We start from the raw sequence: 23,407 nt of genomic DNA, 5'->3' as shown, positions 1-23,407 counted from the left end.
TATCTTTGCTACGCCAACAACCCTCATCATCCAACACTCCCTCTGTTGCCCAGGTTGCAAGTTCCGCTTCAGATGCTGATTTTTGTATGTCTAATATTTCCTCTCTGGCATCATGCCATCGCTCAGCCTGTGAATTCACCACATACATAGGAGAGACATTCTGTAACATCGCAGTCTCTCTCGCTATGCGATCTGCAAAGCGTTTCCTTGTCCGATTTTGTCTGTCACCTTCTTGTGTGCACTACATTTGACTATCGCCACTTTCTTTGGACACAATAGCGCGTTCAGGAGATCACGTACCAATTCTCCATGCATAATGTGTACTCCATGCGAGGTCAGTAACCCTCGTTCCTTCCAGAGTAGGCCAAAATCGTGCACTACTCCAAAAGCGTAACGACTATCAGTGTAGATATTCACACATAATCCAGCACTTAACTCATATGCTTTCGTTAAGGCTATCAATTCAGCTGCTTGGGCCGATTTTTGTGGTATTCGTGCTGTTTCTACCACTGTCTTAAGTGTCGTGATCGCATAGGCTGCGGAAGTCGTACCATCTGGCAGCTTTAAACACGAATATAACCAGAAGGGGGAGAGAGAGAGTCAGTGGATTCGGTCTCCCTAGTTAATATGATCAAACAAAGTGGAATCCACTCAAAAAGTGGCGGTGGTCACTAAAGTGATGGGGAGCACACAGTGTTGTTTAAATGCCCCTCACACACCAACAGGCCCCTTGGTGTCATGCTTCATCATCGGGGCCTTCGCACCCCTCTACGGGATGTGGCGTGCTACGACTCACGAATACGCAGGAGCACTTGATAGTGAACTATGTGAGGGAGAGTGTTTCTAAGGGAAAATGTGAGTGAAGTGAGGTGAAAAAAGTGAGTTACTTAAAAAATACCTGGCACGTAGGAGAAAAATTATTTATTATATCCTCGGCTGGTATTGTTAAAAAGTTGCAAAAGTGGGTTGTTTGAATACGAATTAGGGTATTACAATCAAAGTGTCAACATGTTTCGGAGCGCAGGGGCTCCTTCTTCAGGACAAGGATATGCACAATATCCTCACCTTAATCACATGAAATGTAAAAGTGTATAAAATCCTTTTTTTTAAAAAAGAAATGTGTAATATACCTAACAATGTTAATTGTAGAGGTGAGTTCAGTTGCGCCCAATTGGCGTTGCAGAGAACCTGTGAAAAGAAGACACAATAAACATGATTGTCTACTGTACAAGAACTCAGGAAAAAATGGTTCCTTAGAGTATAAGGGTAAGTGGTAGAACCCAAATGAGGTTCAAAACACCCTGTAAACATGAAAATGACAAGAGACAAACACACACAAAAACACATACAAATACAATTAAATTGTTCTCCCTTTTAAGGTGAAAAAGAGGGAGAGGAAAAGTGGTTCAAGGCTTACTTATTGTTCTCAGTCTGATCACCTCATGAGCCTATGCGTAGTATTGGGGGGGTCCTTCCATATTGCTCAGTAAAGGAACCTAGGGAGTATTCAATAGTGGGCTTAAGTTGTAGAAAGTACATCGTGCCAAGAGTACCAACGTAGTCCCAGTTGCCAACCTTACTCACGGTTACTGCATAGCAAATCGCCTGCCTTCCCCTCAACGCTGCTCCGAGAAGTGAGGATGGGTTATGGCGGTTTTCTATTTATACTCCTCTAACAGACTAATTAATGTGGACAATTGAATGATTGAAAACGGAAAAGTATGCCCAAATATGGAGTAAATCCGCCCTTCTATTCCGGTACTGCGCGTCCGACCAGGTGTAGTGCCGGTTGCAGACGCGCATGCGTGTATTCAATTGTAGTACAGGGATTACTGCGCATGCACGGCCTGAGATGTAAGCGCGCATGTGCAGAAGGCTCACACTACTCGCGAGTCCACTACAGAGCGCTGAATGGAATAGGCACGTAATAAAGGAACGGAATAGTGACTAAGAGTGCTTGCATGTAGCAACTCAGATTACTGCGCAGATTATTAAAGGAAAAAACGCAAGTGAAGTGGTTTAGATCGATAATCACAAGCAAACTATTGCGATCTCCGAACACTTATACTAGAACAGTGTTGTGAGCAGGTATATGAGGCTGAATCATTAAGTACAAGGCTTTGGAGAGGAATATATTACTGAAGAGGTTATTTTTAGATTGCAGCAATGGTCGCAGGGTGTGGACACGTGACTTATGTCAGGACCAAAGCTATGCCCAAAATTACATACTGTAAACACTAAATGATATATGAACTTGTACTCATCGCAAAAGGCTCCAGGGAATGGAGTCATTGAGGCCGATGGTGTCGGTCCCCAAACGGAACACCCACCGTTGCTCTTTTTCCAAGAGTCCAACCTCTGAAGGTAACTGTTCGATCACTGTCCACTGCAGCTCGTTGACACAGTGTTGGTGTTCCAAAAAGTGGGTTGACATTTTGGTTGTAGCCTTCTTACAGCGGATATTACTTTTGTGTTCGTTAATCCTTATTCTTACTGATCTCGTTGTCATTCCCACATTTTCCTTACTGCACGGGCATGTGATCAAGTACACAACATTCTTGCTGTTGCAATTAGTGAATGCACGTTGTTCCCAGCTAGTGCCATTGGAAAAAGTCAAGGTTTGGCTTTTTTTGGTGAGGTGACAGTTGTTGCAATTACCACACGGGTGATGGCCCTGTATTCCTTGTAGCCTAGTCTGTTTCTCTCTGATGGGCGAGGGTCTAGTATGGACAAGCATGTCTCTCAGATTCCTGCCTCGTCTATGTGCAAACAAGGGTTTGTCCAGTGATAGAGTGCCACTTGAAAGAATACGCCAATGTTTGTTAACCAATTTTGCAACCTGGTTGGTTACTAGGCTGTATGTGGTAACACAGACTGTTCTGTTTACCTGATCGTCTTTGTGTGGGTTGTCTTCCAAAAGAGCCTCTCGGTGGTTATTCCTGGCTCTCTTCATAGCCTTCTGGATCACTGGGTCAGGGTATTTTCTTTGTCTCAGTTTGTGACTCAGGTCCTTCGCCTGACTTTTGTATTTTGCTATATCACTGCAGTTCCGACGCAGGCGGAGGAACTGCCCATATGGTAAGTTTTCCCTCAGGTGACGTGGATGAAAACTGTCAAACCTGAGGAGACAGTTCCTGGCCGTGGGTTTGAAGTGGGTCTCCGTTTTCAAAAAACCTGCCTCCTGATATATGTTCAAATCCAGAAAGACCATGGTCATGTTAGACATTTGATGGGTGAATTTGAGGAACGTGTTCTGGTCGTTGAGCCAGTGCATGAACTCAGAGATCGAATTCTCATCCCCTTCCCAGATCACCAAGATGTCGTCGATATATCCTCGCCACATCTGGATCCTCCCTCTGAAAGGGTTGTTAGGATGGAGGATTTTGGTAGATTCCAAATGATGGACATATAGTCCCGCCAGGCTAGGGGCAAAAGTGCTTCCCATGCTGGTCCCATGGCTTTGCCAAAACAAAGTGCCTTCATACTCAAAAAAGTTCTTTGTGAGCGCTAATGAGATACATTCCATCACTACATTGCGGGGAGTGTGGTATCTCCAATTGGTGGAATGGAGTACTTCTTCAATGATCTGTAGTGTCTCATCATGTGGGAGACTCGTGTAGAGGCTCTCCACGTCAAGGCTAAGTAGCATTTGGGAATTTGGATCAAAAGTCTGGTTCTGTAATAGTTGTAGTACCGCTTTAGTATCTTTCAGGTACGCATCAGTGGCCTGTACCAGGGGTCTCAAAAAAGCATCAGCGAATTTGGACAGTGGTTCCAAAATTGATGAGATACCGGACACAATCGGGCGTCCTGGTGGGCTCTCACGATTTTTATGTACTTTTGGTATAGTGTAGAAGTATGGAACACGGGGATTTTTCTGAACCAAAAACTCTGATTCTTTTTTCGTTAGCCAATCATGTGCGAGGGCCTCCTCAATCATCCCTCCTATTTGTATTCGCAAAGACTCAGTGGGGTCTTGAACTAAGACCTGATAGTTCCTATTGTCCGCGAGGAGTCTTCTGCACTCAATGTCGTAGGCTGTGGTAGTTTGAATAACCACCGCTCCACCCTTGTCTGCAGGTTTTATGGTTAGGTTTTTGTTACGTATCAGTTCATTTATAGCTTCATTCTCAAGTCTGCTGGTATTCTGGAAAACCTTGTGTTTGGTGTCCACATTCTTGAGTTCCTCCATGATAGCTTTCTCAAAGGGTAGTACCTCCACTGGAAGTTGGTTATCCAGTGGTGTAAAAGTCGACCTCGGTTTCAACCCTGTGTCTGATTCTTCCAAAGAAGGTTCCTTATCTTTGAAGAAGGCCCTTAATTTGATAGTTCTTATAAAGTCCTGCATTTCTTTATGTAATAGGAACAAGTCAGGTTTGTTGGTAGGGACGTATCCCAAGCCTTTGTTCAGTACCCTTTGTTGTAAATCGGTGAGGGGCCATGGAGTAATGTTAATTACTAGGTTCCCCTCTTGCTCGTGGACGCTTGGTTCGCCGTCATGCTCCTCGTCAGGACCCTCGGGTCTGTTTCCTCTGTGGGTTGCCAGTTGACATTGTTGCCCCTCTTGTTCCTCCCTCTGCGGGGTCCTTGGCCTCAGGATAAAAAAGGCTGAGCATTCTGGGGTGCATTGGTTTGTTCCGGAACCCATTGAGGGTACATCTGTCCCATTTGTGGAGGGACAAATTGGTACTGTGGGAACTGGAAAGGGTTTTGATAGGGATTGAATTGAGGTCCTTGAAAACCTCGCCATCCTCTCTGGCAGGGGAACTGGGATCTCTGTTGTCGAAACCCTCCTCTCTGTTTCCTTTGGAAACCACCTGAGTTGGTACTGGAAGTGCTACTATCAGAGCTTACACTGTCTTTGTCACTTCCATTCTCTTTCATCACATAATCTGCTCGTGTATATGGATAAGCTCTTTCAGGGGTGAAGCGATCTTTATCCTTCTTAAATTTGTTAAACTTACTTTGTTTCAAGGTAGCCTCAAAATCTTTTTGCTATGCAGTAACCGTGAGTAAGGTTGGCAACTGGGACTACGTTGGTACTCTTGGCACGATGTACTTTCTACAACTTAAGCCCACTATTGAATACTCCCTAGGTTACTTTACTGAGCAATATGGAAGGACCCCCCCAATACTACGCATAGGCTCATGAGGTGATCAGACTGAGAACAATAAGTAAGCCTCGAACCACTTTTCCTCTCCCTCTTTTTCACCTTAAAAGGGAGAACAATTTAATTGTAGTTGTATGTGTTTTTGTGTGTGTTTGTCTCTTGTCATTTTCATGTTTACAGGGTGTTTTGAACCTCATTTGGATTCTACCACTTACCCTTATACTCTAAGGAACAATTTTTTCCTGAGTTCTTGTACAGTAGACAATCATGTTTATTGTGTCTTCTTTTCACAGGTTCTCTGCAACGCCAATTGGGCGCAACTGAACTCACCTCTACAATTAACATTGTTAGGTATATTACACATTTCTTTTTTTAAAAAAAGGATTTTATACACTTTTACATTTCATGTGAGTAAGGTGAGGATATTGTGCATATCCTTGTCCTGAAGAAGGAGCCCCTGCGCTCCGAAACATGTTGACACTTTGGTTGTAATACCCTAATTCGTATTCAAACAACCCACTTTTGCACCTTTTTAACAATACCAGCCGAGGATATAATAAATAATTTTTCTCCTACGTGCCAGGTATTTTTTAAGTAACTCACTTTTTTCACCTCACTTCACTCACATTTTCCCTTAGAAACACTCTCCCTCACATAGTTCACTATCAAGTGCTCCTGCGTATTCGTGAGTCGTAGCACGCCGCATCTCGTAGAGGGGTGCGAAGGCCCCGATGATGAAGCATGACACCAAGGGGCCTGTTGGTGTGTGAGGGGCATTTAAACAACACTGTGTGCTCCCCATCACTTTAGGGACCACCGCCACTTTTTGAGTGGATTCCACTTTGTTTGATCAGCTTTAAACACGATCCATCCACCCACAGTTCCCCATCTACATCTGGAAGTGGCATATCCTGTAAATTGATACGACCCTTTGTTTGTTCTTCGGTCAGAAAAACACAATCATGATGTTCTTCCTTCTGGGTCTCAGCAACAGGATATGGCAATAAAGTAGCAGGGTTCAAAGTGGCGCACCTCTTCAGTGTAATATGTGGCGCCAATAGCGTTAGCTCGTATCCTGTTAAACGAGCACTAGTTAGATGCTGTGTTTTCGTTTGGTTCAATAAAGCATCTACCGCATGGGGAACTAACACCAACAATTTGTGTGACAAAACTATCCCCTCACTCTGTCGTATGGCCACAGCTGTTGCTGCGACTGCTCGAAAACATCCAGGCAATCCTCAAGCCACAGGGTCGAGTACTGCTGAGAAGTACGCACAAGGTCTCTGTTTATCTCCGTGTGTCTGCACTAAGACTGACAATGCGCACCCATCCTTCTCATGTACATATAATGTAAAGATCTTTGTATAATCCGGTGTACCTAACACTGGTGCAGAACAAAGGGCTTGTCTCAATTGTTCAAAAGCATTCTGACATTCATCTGTCCATTCAAGAGGAATTGGTGTAGTTTTGGACAACAACGCTAGCAAGGATTTTATAATGTGTGAAAATCCTAGTATCCACTGTCTACAAAAGGACGTCAAACCTATGAAAGCACGAACATCTTTCTGAGTGCAAGGGACTGGCGTATCTAAAATTACTTGAATTTGGTCGGATGTCAATGCACGTCCATCCTTAGACAAAAGATGACCGAGGTAGGTCACCTTTGGTCTACAATATTGCAACTTCTTCCTCGAGACCTTGTGATTATTCTTGGCAAGGAAAGAAAGCAGGGAAAGAGTACTCTCCTCACATTGTTCCTGCGTGTCTGCTGCATGTAAAATGTCATCAACATATTGAATAAGAGCCACCCCAGACTGCAAGTTAAAAGAATCAAGCTGTCTTTTTAAAGCCTGGCTATAAATACTAGGGCTTTCTGTATAGCCTTGAGGAACTCGACAAAATCTATATGATTTGTTATTTAATGTGAAGCGGAACAAATATCGGCTATCGGGATGAATGGGAATCGAGAAGAAAGCATTCTCCAAATCAATAACAGTGAATGTAGTGGATGTAGGTGGAATCAAGGTAAGTATGGTGGTAATGTCAGACACCACCGGGTACTGGGGTACGACTCTCTTATTAATTTCCCTCAAATCAATAATGAAACGATAGATCTTAGTGTCTGTGTCTTTCTTTAGGATCGGAAGAATTGGGCTGTTACAAACATTATAGGGGACTTCCTCCACCACCCCTGCCTCAATCAGGTCATTTACAATATGTGTCAAAGCAATTTCACTGTCTCTAGAGATTTTGTACTGTGGTACGCGAGGCATAGACACTCCCTCCTTTACAGTAATACGTACGGGAGGAATAATCATTTGTCCCACATCAGTATCGGAAGTAGCCCATAAAGTGCTTGGAAGAGAAGCTAACGCATCGGCCTCCTGCATGAGGCACAATCTCCCAAACTCTGGGTAGTTCTCATTCAAAATAACCCTTACCCCTTCAGGGGCACAGCGTATGGTTGCTCGAAAATGTTTAAGCATATCAAGTCCCATAATATTATCTGGTGTGTTTGGAGATAACAAAAACAGGCATGGGGTAGCAAATTTATCAATGTGAAATGTAAGGGGTTGAGACAATGGGCTAAGAGAAGGTGTTCCATCGAACCCTATTGATGTAATCGTTTTGCCAGACAGGGGAGCCCTTGGAACCAAGTGTTTGGACAGAGCGCTACGAGTAGCTCCTGCATCGACCAGAAACTGATCAGTAGAACCCAAAACATGTGCTGATATATATGGACCCCTTTGATCGACTGGTACTTCAACCGATTCCACACCCCATCCTACGTACTCCTATGCATAATTATTATCCTGAGACTCAGTAAACGTTTCGCAATCACCGGTAGAAGATTAGCCACATACTAATCATTGGCCACTGTAATCACCAAATGCTTCTTCGAAACGTGAAAAAAAGTCAGAGACCGATTCACCGTGTTTCTGTTTACAGGAAGCCAACATCATCCAATCAATTTTCTTAGGGTGGACAAGTGTTTTTAATTTATTCAAATTAGCCGCCGGGAGATCTAAAATTACTTGACACGGCTTACATGCTGGTTCCCTATCCAAATCAGCTTGAGCTAAGTCCTTCCAATCTGCACCCAAAACCGCTCGATCATCGAACTTACGAATTGCCCTCCACATATCGGGAGGCAGTATCAACCCAAAGAAAAGATCAAAGTCAACTAATGTCATAACACACGAAGAAAGAGCACCTTCCACACCTTCATAGAAAGCTGCTGGATTTTTGCGGGGGTCAGGCAAAGCATTCTTAAGCGCCATAACATCTGTTCTATTCCAAGGCTTATAAACCCAATTATATATAAAATATCCCTTCGCATCTTTAGACATCCTATCATCATCTGTGCCTAACCCTTTATGAGGGACATAATACGGTGCAGCTTCTCGCATAGGCATGACATTAACTGTAGCGCTCTTATCTGTTCCAGAGATAGGGCACTCTTTGGATACTTCTGTTGATCCAGGCGCAGACGAACCCGATGCCTTTTTCAACGCCCGGAGTCATGACGCTTCATCCCGTAGCTTAACCAAACGCTGGAAAAACTCATCCGCATCTGCAAGAACAAAAAGACCTTTACCAAAATTATCACGACCAACTGATATATCCTTAGGTTCCAACTCAGGTGAATACTGTCTAAACCGTTCGACAACTTTATCTCTAAAATGATCCAGAAAATACAATCGTTCTCGGTCGGACCACTTACACATAAGACCATCAATCTCTGAAACAGTTATAGAATTTGTATTAAGTTTACGAGCAAACCCGCGCAATTCCGTAGCTCGATCAGCAGTTAACCTGGTACGCTGATCTCCCTGATAATCTTCGTTAAGGTCCTCATCCGGGGCCATAGGAGGAACATACGGAGGCGGGCAACGATCTAGTAATGAAAAATCATCTGATTCATTAGTAAGGACAGGATAAAGAGGACGTCGAATAGGAAACTGACCATTAACTTGCAAATTACGTTCTCGAATCTCCCTCTCTTTCTGTTCCTGCAATTCCTTTTCCTGCAACTGTAAAGCTTTATCACGAGCAGCCTTTCGCTGCTCTTTGTCCGCCACGGCTTGTTCACGCTTCATTCGTTTACGCACCGCTTTCTCCCACATACGCACACAATCAAAAATATCCTGTCTAGACCTGCGCTGAAACAAACACTGCTCCACATATTGAACCTTTCGCAAATCAAACGACCCATGTAGTGGCCATTGTAATTCATGATCAGTTTTCGTATATTTATGCCACAATGTACTATACATTATGGGAGGAAGGCCAAATTTTATGTACATTTCACGATTAGGTGTCCCCTCTGGGGGAGCTGGCTGAGATTCATTTAATCGGTAACTGGTACCATTTCCAAGACAGCACATTCCTCGAAGTGTGCTGAGAACAGGCATGTCAAAATATCACGAAAACGCGACATTACATAAAATGGCAGTTAAATATGTTTTACACGCGGTGTGCCGTTCAAACAAATACAAAGTCAGAGAAATATCTCTACATGCCTGTCTATGTGAGGTGCACTCCACATATAACTCAAATCATAGATCCAAATGTTAGCTAACTCAAACAAACCAAAAAGCCACAGTAAGTGTCAGTAGACTACCTTACCAATCACAAGCTTACCAAATATTCTCAAACGACCAGGTTCCAACTGCCAAGTTCCTTAATCGAATCAGCCAAACGGGCACTGCACAACAACCCAACCGATCAGGATCTCAGTCGAGGACCGGCGCCACCTAGAAGGTCGGGTCAGAAGGAAAGGAAAAAACACCGTGGGTGCCAAGACTCGGGTCACTCAGTGGCAGCGTACGCGTCCATGGCGAGTTTCCAATCCTTCGTCACGACCTCTCCTTCGGGCATCCGAGTCGCCGATGAGTCCCTTCGTGGTCGCCAATTTGTGGTATTGGGTTTGTCAGGTCTACATACTCTGCAAAAAACTCTTGAACACCATAGAATAGAACTTGGCACGGAAACTGGAAATGCAAAAGACAAGTTTATTAAGACCCCATGGGGTGGTGGTACATTCCTACAGCACCCTTCGGTAATGCAAGAAGTATCACCCCGAACATCGGTGCGTGACCTCTTGTATACAAGTTAAACAGCAATAAAAAGGTAGGCGGTATACTTTTGCATAGTTTAGGTACATATAAGGGCATTTTTGGAACACAGCCAACATGTGGGAGGAGTTTAGTACTACTGGTCAGTTTTAGAGAACATTCCTGAGAGGTGACCACTCATTAATCTAAAAATTCGAGTGCTCATGCGTGAGCTTGACCAGTGCTAAAAATAGCCTGTTGCTGGGCAAGGTAAATGGTCATTGGTACAGAGGAAGGACAAAAGGGCATGCTGACCACGAGGCCGCATGTTCATACAAAATGGAAGCCAGGGAATACATAATGGCCCCCGCAAGTTTGGTCAATTTAAACACGAAAGTTCGTGTAGCTGAGCTAAATGCTAACCCAATCACTGCCAATTTATGACAATTCGTCTTTACGAACCTCTATGGGCTTTGGGTCACCACTTTCTCACAATTGGATGTTTTTCTTGTTTGTATCAGTTTCGCTTTCCTTATTCAAAAGAATAATCCCTCCCTCCAGCACTACATGCTTCCAATAGATCAGCTGTAACCTAAACAGCTGATCTATGGTTGAAGTTTTAGCTCTGAAGCCTGCTTGCAGCGGAGTCAGGACATCGAGATCTTCCATCCATTCATGGAGTCTTCCCAGTAACACTCTAGCAAATATTTTTTGTGTTACATCAATTAGGCTAATTGGCCTATAGTTTACAGGCTCAATGGGGGACCCTTTTTTGAAGATAGGGATAATCTCTGCACCAGCCCACGTAATGGGGGCTGATAGGCCATGGAGAATTGCATTAAATAATGTTTGCAGGTATGGAGCCCACACAACCTGTTAGTTTTTATACAGGTCCCCTGGAATTCTATCTACCCGGTGCTTTATTAGGTAATAATTTGGCTAAGGCAGATAGTACCTCAGCCATAGTACAATGTCCCATAGAGGATCAAGGGTTAGACAACACACCGTGATCTCACTCACACTCAAACCAATAAGTGGGCTTGAATATAAATCCCTAAAATAAAGACGCCAGGCTTCCTCATCAATGTTAGGCTCGAAAGAAGTCCTACCCTCAGTTTTCCCAGTGTGGACTAGATTCCAAAAGCCTCTAAAATCTTTTAGGTCCAAAGCATTCTTAATAGCCTGCCATCTATTCATTTCACATTCTGATTTTGCTTGTAAAAGAATTTTATTAAAGTGAGCCCTAGCTTCCCTAATGTGCGTGCTATCACCCCCTTCAGACATGACAGCAGGGCTCTTTTAGCATCCCTGCACATCCTATTATACCAGGGGTTAGTATCGCTTCGGTGATTACACTTAGCTATAAAAAAAATGACCCCAGGATTGTAACCATATCATGGTGGATTTTCCCTAAGTCGTTACCAGGTTCTAAATTAGTAGAATTTCCGGATACGAGGCTTGCCTTTTCTATATATTTTTTTATACCAAGCAGATAATTTCACTTAATCTGGATTTTGTGTGGTAAAACATTTGAGCCACCCATATGGCTGCTATGTGAGAAATAATTAAAACACATTTTTCCCCTGCAGTATCTTTCACTTTGTCCACAGTTTTAGAGTGTGAAACAGTACACAGTACAGCGGGATTGTGTGAGTACGAAACACATAAGTGAGTAACAGGAATTCCATCAGATTTTGCCTTTTTATTATTAACTATTTTGAATTCTATATTGAATTTGTAAGTGCCAAAAGGTCTGTTTGTTTGTCGAATCCTGAATTATGTTATAAGTATTCGGGATTTACTTTCAACACATTTTAGTTTGCCTCAGCCTAATTGCAAAGAGGGAGAGGGGTTGGCCTAACGGCTAAGACGCTCGACCTCGGACCTGGGGATCTGGGTTCGAGTCTCGGTAACGACGCCAAAAACCTCCTGTGATTCTGGGCAAATCACTTAATCTCCCCGTGCCTAAAATGAATGCGTGTCCTCATGTAACGTAACTGGTGCTATGTAAAGCGCTCTGATACCTGATTCAGTTCGGGTCTAGTTCGCGCTATGGGAGAAGTCATAGGCTCTCGTGTAAGTCATATTACGCCATGGTCTCTAGAGGTCGCTATTGGTGCCAACAAGTGGCCTTCTGGCAGACAACAACTGAAACCAAGAAATGAAGAGGAAGAAGGTAAGAACAATAAAAGGAAGGGCCCATGGATGCCAGGTGATGTGAGCCCTTTGGTAGAATGTTCTGGAAGAGTTCCATTTTTGTGTTTCTTCCCTACAGCTCTCCAAGGAGTATGGCTCAGTGTTCAGCGTTCATATTGGACCTCTGAAGGCAGTGGTGCTGGCTGGCTATGAGACTGTGAAAGATGCTCTTGTAAACCATGCCAAAGAGTTTTCAGAGAGAGCCCACGTCCCAATTTTCCAAGAGACTTCAAAAGGAAATGGTAAGTTAGTTTTCTGCTTGGTTTTGAAACACAGGAAGTTCTGTGGGTGCTGCATTCTTTGAACTTTATTTACACTGTTGAGATGAGAATTGGTAGAATGCAAGCAGAATGTGAACAGAGCAGCAAATTAGAGAATCATCCCTCAGATTGACTATAGAAGATTGTATATATACACGAAACACTAACACATCTGTAACAAAAGTAACAACCACGTATTGAGCCACATTTCTGGCTCATCTTGACCATTCCACACCAAATTTTCTGAAAGAAATAGTTGAGCATTTTCAGGTCTCGACTGTAGATGGCACGCATGCACTGTCTCGAAAAGAGACCTGCTGAATGTACTTGAAGGGCTTCTGCCAACCTTTAGGTTTGCCATTTGCTTGCTCCATTGTTGCTCTCCCATTCACCATTTGTCTGTGGCATGCATTTGTCATGCCTCTTCCTCTGTTTACTCCTCCCCAAGATAGGTATGCTTACCTGCAACAACTCCAATGCTCGGGATCTGTTGCAGGTAAACATAAGCATGGTGTGGGTGAGCACCTGCTTTGTGGCGCTATGTGTAGAGTGAGAAGAGGCAGCACCTCAACTCATTAGAACATCTGTGGGCTCAATGGCGGCAATGCTCTTTGTGGCTGTACAACGGTGTTAGCTTTTTATGATACTCATTGAGGTGGTGCTATTTGTGTCCACAAAAATGTGTTGCTGCTTCTGTTACTCCTTCAGTGTTGCAGCATTCCTGTCTACAAACCTACTGCTGAAAAGGAGGGTAGTTTGGTTTCTGGAGATTCCTTGTGACTGGCAGTTGGTTCTTTCACCACCTCCCTTCTCCCCCCAGCTGCCTCCACACTCCCATGGGAGCTTTATTCTTCTTGTTTACATTTCCCCCAAAAACATTTCCAAGTTATTAGTTTAAAATATTTGCTAGCCTTTGACCACAATATACATGCTAATTAGTTGATTCCCCACCACAACGCCCCTTTCGCCCTCTATTTAATTAAGCACTTCCATTGCTGAGACCTATTGGCTATGCCAATGCTTGTTATCTCTGGCTACAGACAGCGTTCGCTGCTTGGCAAGAATTCAAACACATATATATGATATATCATAAAGAAAGTTGAATTGGGTTGGTCCTATTTAGCCATTGACTTGTTTGGCTGAACCCCCTTCAGACATTGGCTAGAATGGCTGTCCATCATGTTTTGTATCATGTTTACAACAAGTTTGCAATGATAGCAACCCCAAATGTCATTGCTCACCTTGCAATAGGCACGCATTTATTGATATTACTTTTGTAATACCACTTTCACAATTGAATTGGGGAGGGGAGGCTTGTGTGTGAGATGAGCCAGCATGAGCAGTACGGAGCAGCTATTTAAATTCTTGCATGGAGTAGGGCTAAAATTGGCGGTTCTTTTGTAGTTGGTGTGAAACACATTTGGCATTTTGCTATTGGACCAAAAAGGGGCACCACAGGCCATATACTTGCTTATTGTGTGAAAAAGGCTGCTTTATTGAAGACAGTTGCACATGAACCAAAAGCCATAGACATTTGACACACAAAACTAGACCTCACTATTCATTACTTCACCTGATTCTTCCCATCCCAACACCTAAGTCTCCCACCCCTATTAAGTTCAAGACTCAGCAAGGACAGCGACATGAATACATGAAGCAGCACTTGTAAAGCGCCTAGCTACCCAGAGGCATCCTAGCGCTGAAGTGGTAAAACTGAAGCCTTAAGAGTCACTAAGGAAAGAGCCAGGTTTTCAGTAGCTTAGGAAAGGCCATGTGAGTACCTTTCATACACATTTGGCAGTGATGTACGAGAATAGGCTGCCACTGCTTCTGGCCCTTTTAACCACATTGGTGCTAAGGCTAAGGCAATTCCCGCTGGGTGCTGCATTCCATGATTTCCCATTGTTCATGTGGAGCTCACCTTGTCATCAGCACAGCAGCAGTGCACTGCATGACGAGCTGAGCTCGTCATGAGCATGGAAGGGGTTAATTCTTGGAACAACTGCCTGATGTAGCATGTCAGCATGCGGCGCAACATTTGCTCCATAGGGCTGGACCAATGATGAGATGATCCCATGTCCTCTACCGGATCTATGATGTTACAACGCGTTATTTTACAACGCAGACCGTTACATCGCAATTTTTACAACGCAGGATCCATTACAACGCATGGCATTACAACGCATGGCATTACATCGCAGATGCTATTACAACGCATGGCATTACATCGTAAGTATAGGTAAGTATACCTTTTTAAAAAAAATGTAATTATTTTAATTTAATTAAATTATTTTAATCAAAATAATAGTAATTATTTATTTAAATTAATTTTAATAAAAAATGTAATTAATTTTATTTAATTAATATAATTAAATTAATTTAATTTAAATATTTTTTTGATTGTAATTAAAATAAATTATTTAAAATAATGTATTTAATTTAATTATTTTAATTAAGAAATGTAATTAATATAATATAATTAATTTTATTTAACTTAAAAACACCCCTGTACCCCAAAACCCAAACCCTGCCCTGAAACCTAAAAACACCCCTGTACCCCAAAACCCAAACCCTGCCCTGAAACCTAAAAACACCCCTGTACCCCAAAACCCAAACCCTGCCCTGAAACCTAAAAACACCCCTGTACCCCAAAACCCAAACCCTACCCTGAAACCTAAAAACACCCCTGTACCCCAAAACCCAAACCCTACCCTGAAACCTAAAAACACCCCTGTACCCCAAAACCCAAACCCTGCCCTGAAACCTAAAAACACCCCTGTACCCCAAAAACCAAACCCTGCCCTGAAACCTAAAAACACCCCTGTACCCCAAAAACCAAACCCTACCCTGAAACCTAAAAACACCCCTGTACCCCAAAACCCAAACCCTACCCTGAAACCTAAAAACACCCCTGTACCCCAAAACCCAAACCCTACCCTGAAACCTAAAAACATCCCTGTACCCCAAAACCCAAACCCTACCCTGAAACCTAAAAACACCCCTGTACCCCAAAACCCAAACCCTACCCTGAAACCTAAAAACACCCCTGTACCCCAAAACCCAAACCTGAAACCTAAAAACACCCCTGTACCCCAAAACCCAAACCCTGCCCTAAAACCTCAGTACACCTATACATATACTCCTATACTCATATTTATTTAAAAAATTACTTAAATTAATAAATTTAATTTATAATATTTAAAAACATAAATAAATATTTTTATTTATTTTTATTTATAATTAATATTAATTAAATCATTTATATAATATTAAATAAAATTAAAATAAATTATATACTTACCAATACTTACGATGTAATGGTATGCGTTGTAATAGCATCTGCGATGTAATGCCATGCGTTGTAATGCCATGCGTTGTAATGGATCCTGCGTTGTAATAGCTGCGTTGTAACAGCATTACGACGTAAAAGTTGCGTTGTAAGTGATACACACCCCTCTACCTCCTAACATCTAATGGGAAGTGTGAGAAGTTGACCTGGTATATGATGCTCACTAGTTCTAGTGATCACCTTGTACCATGCCAAGCAACCCTTATGATGATTGGTTGTAAGTCAACCTTATAGACCAGCTATCCTAGTGGTAGCATGGACAAAGCAGAATTAGGCTAAACTCTGTAAAGGCATGTGAAGCAAGCTGTTTTACCATACACAATCCCCTTGAATACCAAATGAAAGGACACCACACAGATATATATTGAAAATATATATATTTTTATTTACTACAAATATCCCCTATACTCTTTATGAGCACAGAAGCAAATGCGTTAAAACAAAACACAGTTTAAATACACAAAAGTTGCACAATATGGGTAAGCCCTAGGGGCCACCTAAACCATATACTAAAATAGAGGTATAAGAACCACCAATCGGAAAGGAAATAGGCCTAGGGCCTGGGGAATCGCTGGAGCTGTTCGGGACTAACAGTGAAGAAGTCGGGAAAGGCCCGCGGGACTCGGGTGCAGCGCTTAAAGCGCACGCATGTACCAATGCAATGCCAATGGTGCGTAAAAGTTACAAAGTTACTGTTTTAGGAACCTTCCGACTGACCTAGAAGGACGAAACTTTAGAGCTAGGCACTAGAGGTGTGTACCAATGTAGGAACACCGGCGTTGCTGAGTTACCTCACCCACAGGAAGCGGGTGCATAGGTGCCAAGTAGTGTCGGGTTTCGTCACGCAGGTCGATGGTGCCTGGAGATGAAGATGCTGCAGGCGGGTTGTCGAGGAGAGTTCCGGTGGATCCAAGGGTGGATATGAAGAGGTGAATACCTGAAAGCAGAGGGGACAATGTTCAAAGCCACTAGCCAGTGACTACCGTGGAACCAGAACGGAACTAGGCGATGTCGGGTGCAAACAGGTGAAGAGGTGAAGATTGTCTCTGCAGCCACGTGGACACGAAGAGGTTAAGGATGTCCAGGCGTTGGACAAGAGCTGACCCACAAAGGCTCTAGCTGATGGCACTGTCGGCTTCTTGATCGGAGCAAAGAGGCCTTGGCTAATGCAAGCCACGCAGACATCGATGCAAGCTTCTCACTTGCACCAGCAAGGTCAGAGCGGGTGCTCCTTTTCAGGGGAGCGAGGGCCAGTCTGGAGCAACCAGACCAGCGGTGTTGTTTGTAGTTTTTGTTGCCAAGATGGCCGCTAGCCACGTGGCAAGTGGCCGGGATGGCGCGTCTCGTGGCTAAGTGCAAAAGGGCCCCACGCAGATCGGGGAGATGCTGGGGGGCTGATCTTCGGTGCAAATGCTGCTCGGTGGAGGGGCTTCTTAAACCCCAAAGCACAGCGTCGATGGTGCCTTGGGTGCTGCACAGTCAGCTTCTCGGAGGTCTTTCAAGGGGTCCAGTCCCACGTCTCTCGGTGCCTCCACGGGTCTCTTCTTTTCAGGGACTGTGGATCGGGCTCTGAGATGTCTGGGAGTCTGGGTCTTGTCAGGCTCTGGGCTTGGGCTCCGACGGGAGGCGCAGCAAAGCAGACGTCGAGTTGCTGGTTGGTGCCTGTATTCACAGGGTGGTCACTCCTTGGCCACAAGGGAGATTCTCTTCAGTCTTCTGTGCAGCAGAATGTCGAAGTCCAGTTTTCTTCTTAGTTTCAAGTCGAGTTCAGGATGATCTGAAGTCTTGGGACACAGCTCCTACTCTTATTCCAAATCTAGGGGCCGGATTACCTGCTAGGTCCCTCCTCTGGGTGGGACCAGGAAGGGGGGTGGTTACACCCCCTTTCCTTTGTCGAGCTGCGCGCCAAGACTGGGACTGGAGAGCCCCAGCACTGGTTTGAACTGGCATATGCACAGGGACACCTTGTGTGCCCCAGGCATGTCTCATTCTATTCAGCCCTGTCCTACCCAATACACAAAATCCTGTCTGGGGTGGTGCTAGCACCTCCCAAGGCAGGAAACCCTTTGTCCAAGCCGCCCTCGCTGGAAGGACTCCCAGCAGCAGGAGGTCAGACTCGTGTCTGTGGTGGCAGCATCCATTTTGTGACGCTAAGGCTCACGTTTAACTTTAACCGGGGTTCAGTTAGGTACATGTCGTGTCCCTCTAAAAGGGTGGAATGCTACCCCCGTCGCCAGAACTGGCGAGGGGGTAGTATTCCAATTCGTATGACACCTTACTCGACATGTTTTGATAAAGCCAAACCAAAGATAGCATTTAACCGTGAGGTTCATAATGCACTTAAGATTATATGGTATGGCAGTATCATGGAACAGCCAAAGGACGTGGTTCCAAAAGCTGTAGACAGGCTCAGCTCATGCCAGAGCACCATCTCACATATTTCCGAGCACTCTGCCTCCAGGATTGATGAGGCCTTCCATAGGAGTGGCTGATAGGAACATATGTGTCCATGTTAGGTTAGATATAGGCATATTATTCCTAAGTAAGGGGTGATTACACCGACTTACCCCAGCTGAGTGATCAGCCAGTTGTGTCAAATATGGAGGCCAGTCCAGGGGTGGCATACTACATGCTGCAGCCTTTGGTAGGCCCTGGAAGCACCTATGCCCTGGGTACCTGGGGTACACTGTTACAGGGGCCAATAAGGTGAACCAATTCCAATTGTGTATGTACCTAAGGTACATGGAGTCCATTTTAAGGAGAGAGCAATTAGCCTGGGGCCCTGAATAGCAGGGTCCCAGGCCAACTAAAGTCAAAAACCAGCTAAACACCAGGCAAAAAGTTTGGGGGTAACCATAGTCAGATATCCACCTTCCTACAGGAAGTGCATAAGGCCTTGAAGTAGACTCTCTCCCGAGCCATAAGCCAATGATGTGATTTCATGGCCGGTTTTGTGGACTGCCGGTTCGGAGTCCCCATTAGAGTCCTTGCCGCACAGTTCTGCCCTGTTTGGAGCTTGACGATGACCGAGTTTGGATCCCCAAGGTATACAGTGTTCCCGTAGTCCAGGCATGAAAGAATCGGTGCATGAACTGTAATCTTTCTTGCCTGGGTGAGAAGCAGAGGGAGCGCTTTACAAAGCATCCTTATGATGCCAAAACGGGAGGCCACAACCTTCCCTTGGCCTGGACTTTGAAGCTAAGGTCTTGGTACAGCCAAAACCCAAGCTCTTTATCTCTGGCTTAGGGGCAGGAGTGGGGCCCATACCGGCTGGCCACCGGGTATCTGCTATAAAAAGAGAAAGGTTGCCAAGGAGCATGAGCTCAGTCTGGTCAACATTCAGTTTTAGATGTGAAAGACTCATCCATTTGGCTACTTCTTCAAGGTAGGGGCAAAGACATATAGAGGCTTTGTCTGGGTGATTCAGTGCAATGACCAGTTAAGTATTGTCACCATAGGTCACAATATGTACTCCAAAGGGAAGAATGATGTCTGCAAGAGGAGCCATATCAACATTAAAAAGAGTAGGGCTCAGGGACAATCCCTGGGGTACCCCAGAGTGGAGAGGCAGAGATTTCGAGATAGGCTCAACCTAAAATATCTGGAAAGATCTTTCTTCCAGGAAAGATTGCAGCCAGGTAAGGGCTACTCGGGACACCCCCAGATTTCTGAGTCGTTGGACCAGGATACGGTGATTAAGCGTATCGAAAGCTGTGCTGAGGTCTAAAGGAATCACAGCAGAGGAGCCTCCTGCATCGAGGATCTTTCTGGCATCTTCCACGACTGCCAGCAGGACTGTTTCCGTATCTTGACTCGGACAAAAGCCGGTTTGAAAAGAATGGAGAAGGTTATGAGATTCCAGGTACATGTAAGGCGTTGACTTTATATACTTCTCCACTATTTTGCTGATCCCAGGAAAGAGCGAGATTGGTCAGTATTTACCAAGACCATCTGGGTTCAAACTAGTTTTTTTCAGGAGCGATTTCACCATGGCTTTTTCCACGTGGGGGGCAACACCCGAGGATAACGAGGAGTTGACCAAGTCTAAGATAGTTGGACTAACTGATTCAGGCACGAGTTTCGGTTTCTTAGGGGGGCAGAATCTTTAGGCGACCCGCTAGTGAGAAGTGCTAAAGTGGCTTGGAGTGTCTCAAGGTCCGGAGAGAGAAAGGCCTCTATCAAATTTGGAGAAATATAACTGTCATTAATGGCAAAAGACATAAAGATCATTTGAATTTTATTATAAAAGTAGTCCACAAATTAATTGCAACGAAGACCCGTTGCCTCAGGTGCATCAGGAGGAGAAGGGGCTTTCATTCATTTTTTCACAATGCGAAATGTTTTGTGGGGAGAGTCAGCTGCCAGGGAGATTTTTTCTTAATAGTACGAGGCCTGCGCCCTTTTAATTTCAATCCTATATACTTTAATAGCATCTCTATATTCCCATTTCGTGCTGGGGAGAAGTCTTTTCTCCAAATTCTTTAAATTCTTTTACAAAACTGCTTTAATTATCGGAGTTCATGGGGATACCAGGCCATTCTATTGGGCCCTTTGTGTATCTGAATGGTTTTCTTTGGAAGGACTTCGTCTAGTATCACCTAGATCCCATTGTTAAACCCTTCGTTGGCCACAATTGGATCGGTGTCAGGGGTGGCTTAGCTTTTTCGACACCCACTTTTCAAAGGAGAGTTTCAACCAACTTTGCGATGTTATTCGCGTTGTCCGCGTTAAAGGGATTCTGCACAAATCACTTAATCTCATCGTGCCTAACAGAAAAATTAATGTGTACTCATGTATCACAGCTGGTGCTCATGTAAAGCGCTCAGATAACCAATACCTTTCGGGTCAAATTTGCACTATATAACACTCTGTTAAAAACAAAAAAACACTGCTAGCTTGTAATTGAAATTTTAACCTTTGCATCCATAAGCACTTTAACCTGCATCTATTAACATCTAACTAGCTAAGTATCCTGACTCTTAACTATTTATTTGTTGCTTCCTCCTGTTTTATCTTTATCATCACCCCCCATTGTTCTGATTCCCCTGTTTTCACAACCATCATCTAAATGTATAACCATGGCAACTGAAAATGCCCACCAGCACCCAGAAAAAGGCTGCCTCCTACTTTTCTGACCCTCCCAGGAGCCTCTGTCGGTTATTTTCTCCTTCGAGCATTCTCTCATCAACTGCTTGATTTGCAACACATAGCTCCATCCTGTACTTAAACTAGTGAACCCCATTCCCTCTAAAACATTCAGATGCATCGCACCTCAACTCTGGATGTTCCACCCGCCCAAACCATTCTTCTCTACAAAAAAACCTCACATGTCCCTAAATATTTTGTAAACACAAGGAGATGATGAAAGGAGCACTGAAACTTTTCAAACATTCACCCCCAGTCACAGATCTGGATTGAATCCATCATCGTTCTTTAACTCACTTCACCAACTGCTGTTGATAGTCCACAGAACCGGTTTGACCTGCAAAAAAGAAGTCACTCAGATAGTGCTTCACTGTCTTCTTTCCAGTGTGCAACGTGAAAACCCATTGTCAGAAAGAGCTGAACTGCTCAAAAAGTGCACACAATATAGCACAGCCCATGGGTAGTGCCTTGTCGATGTACCATTGGCCGTCAAATTGAATGCTATGCAATTGGAAATCCTCTGGATGGACTGATTGCTGATCTAATGTTGCACTTCGCCATAAGTGTGCTTCTTCCGATCTGTTCCACCATTGCCATGGCCACATCCACTGAGAAATATGATACCGCCGTATGCTCCCCTTGAATAAAATCATTGACTGAGCTCCCCTCCGGCCATGGCAAATTATTATTATTATTATTATTATTATGTTTCTTATATAGCGCCTGAATCGACCCCCGAAGGGGTATCTCCGCGCTTGCCTTGGGAACCCGTCCTGGCTTTTCCCTGTGAGATAGCCCCTACAGGGCATCCCCAAGGTGAAAGCCAGGCATCCCGCCGCAGGGGGGCCGTTGTGGAGATTAAGCAAGCTTAATGCCCAGAGTTGCAGAGTGTGAACCCATGATTAGGTCAGGCACCGAAGCGAGAATTATCGAGTCCATGGACATTTGAGCTCAAGACCCTGCCGCGTCGGGAATTGAACCCTGGTCCCGGGTCTGACCTCTGCTTCAGGGTCTGCCTGCTCTAACCAGTGAGCCACACTTCTCCACAAATGTTGTAGAAGCCAAAATTTGCCATTTTCCTTTTCTTCCCCCTACCCCAGTTGGAGATATGATCAAATTAAGAATAGTTCACGTCTCGAATGGCCCAGCCATTCTGCCTTCCAGTACGTCCTTCTGGAGCTTTGTCCTCATCACTTGTTCATGTGACTATGAGGATTTCAAGCTCTCTGCCCATCTTGCTGCTCTGGGGCCCTTTTACCCCAGCCGAAACCCTTCCCGAAAAATATAGCTCAACAACTTTGCATCCCCTTTGTCATGGTAACATGCAAACCAACCTTGCAGCCGCTTGCCATACATTGGGTGTCAGCCTTTGTGCATATTCCAGTGTGCACCCTCGTCCTCCTCTGTTTCCTGCTGCCTGATTCCCTTGATGTCTGCTGTATTGCCCATGGTCTTGATTCCATTGTCCTGGCTGTTTTCCCTGTCCACCACCTCCCTACCCATTGCACTGCACAAGGAGGTGTCTACCCTCCACTTGAAATATGTGTGCTGGAACTTCCAGTACTCTCTCATACAGGAGCCCTTGGTAAAATCATAAAATGTCCCAAGTGCTCCTTCCTGAGTCTTGGTCACTGTCTCCACTTCTCCCTGGGTGGGTGGATCAGACTGAAAGTCTCATATACTAATATATACTAATTGTTAGACCTGGTACCATTTGGTTCCATTTTTTAATGATCTGTTTTTCTGGTTAGATGCTTTGGGCACCGTGTGACTGCTATTCAGTGCCACAGTGCAAGTGTTCCCCAGGTTAAATTGATGTATTGATCAGTGACTCGATGATTGGGTTATTTGATTTACTTGTCAGACCCAATTACAGTGCACCATGTGTGCCCAGGGCTTATAAATCAAATGTTGCTGGTTGGATTGCAGCACGGGTTGTGCCACCCACAGAAGCAGCTTGTAAAGTGTGTCTCAGGCCTGCCATTGCAGAGCCTGTATGCAGTCTAGTACTGCCATGTCAGCGTGGTAAGTGCACCCTCTTAACAGTCCCTAAACCTTCCCTTTTCTTCATGTCAGAAACCCCTAAGGTAGGCCCAAGGCAGGGTGCATTGTAAATATAAGGTAGGACATGCCCTGGTATGTGTGGCATGTCCTAATAGTGAATTACAGCCATTTTCATTTTTCACTATTGCAAGGCTACCAGTCCCCATAGGCTAGAATGGGCAGTTTGTTTATAACATCTTATAATCCTAACTGACCCAGAGAACATGGTAGAAATTTGAGTTAAGT

General features: G+C 44.3%; 1 protein-coding gene across 1 annotated transcript in view; it reads left to right on the top strand.

Annotated features, from left to right (window-relative positions):
• LOC144826386 (cytochrome P450 2K1-like) overlaps nucleotides 1-23,407 on the top strand; it is a 429,013-nt gene that overhangs the window by 46,290 nt on the left and 359,316 nt on the right. Inside the window, exon 2 of the mRNA XM_078684711.1 lies at nucleotides 12,444-12,606. Coding sequence (XP_078540837.1) covers nucleotides 12,444-12,606 — 163 coding nt within the window. The remainder of the gene's footprint in view (nucleotides 1-12,443; nucleotides 12,607-23,407) is intronic.

Source organism: Lissotriton helveticus, chromosome 3_2 (genome assembly GCF_964261635.1).
Source record: "Lissotriton helveticus chromosome 3_2, aLisHel1.1, whole genome shotgun sequence".
NCBI classification, from domain to species: Eukaryota; Metazoa; Chordata; class Amphibia; order Caudata; family Salamandridae; genus Lissotriton; species Lissotriton helveticus.
This window is presented reverse-complemented; position numbering and strand designations above follow the sequence as displayed.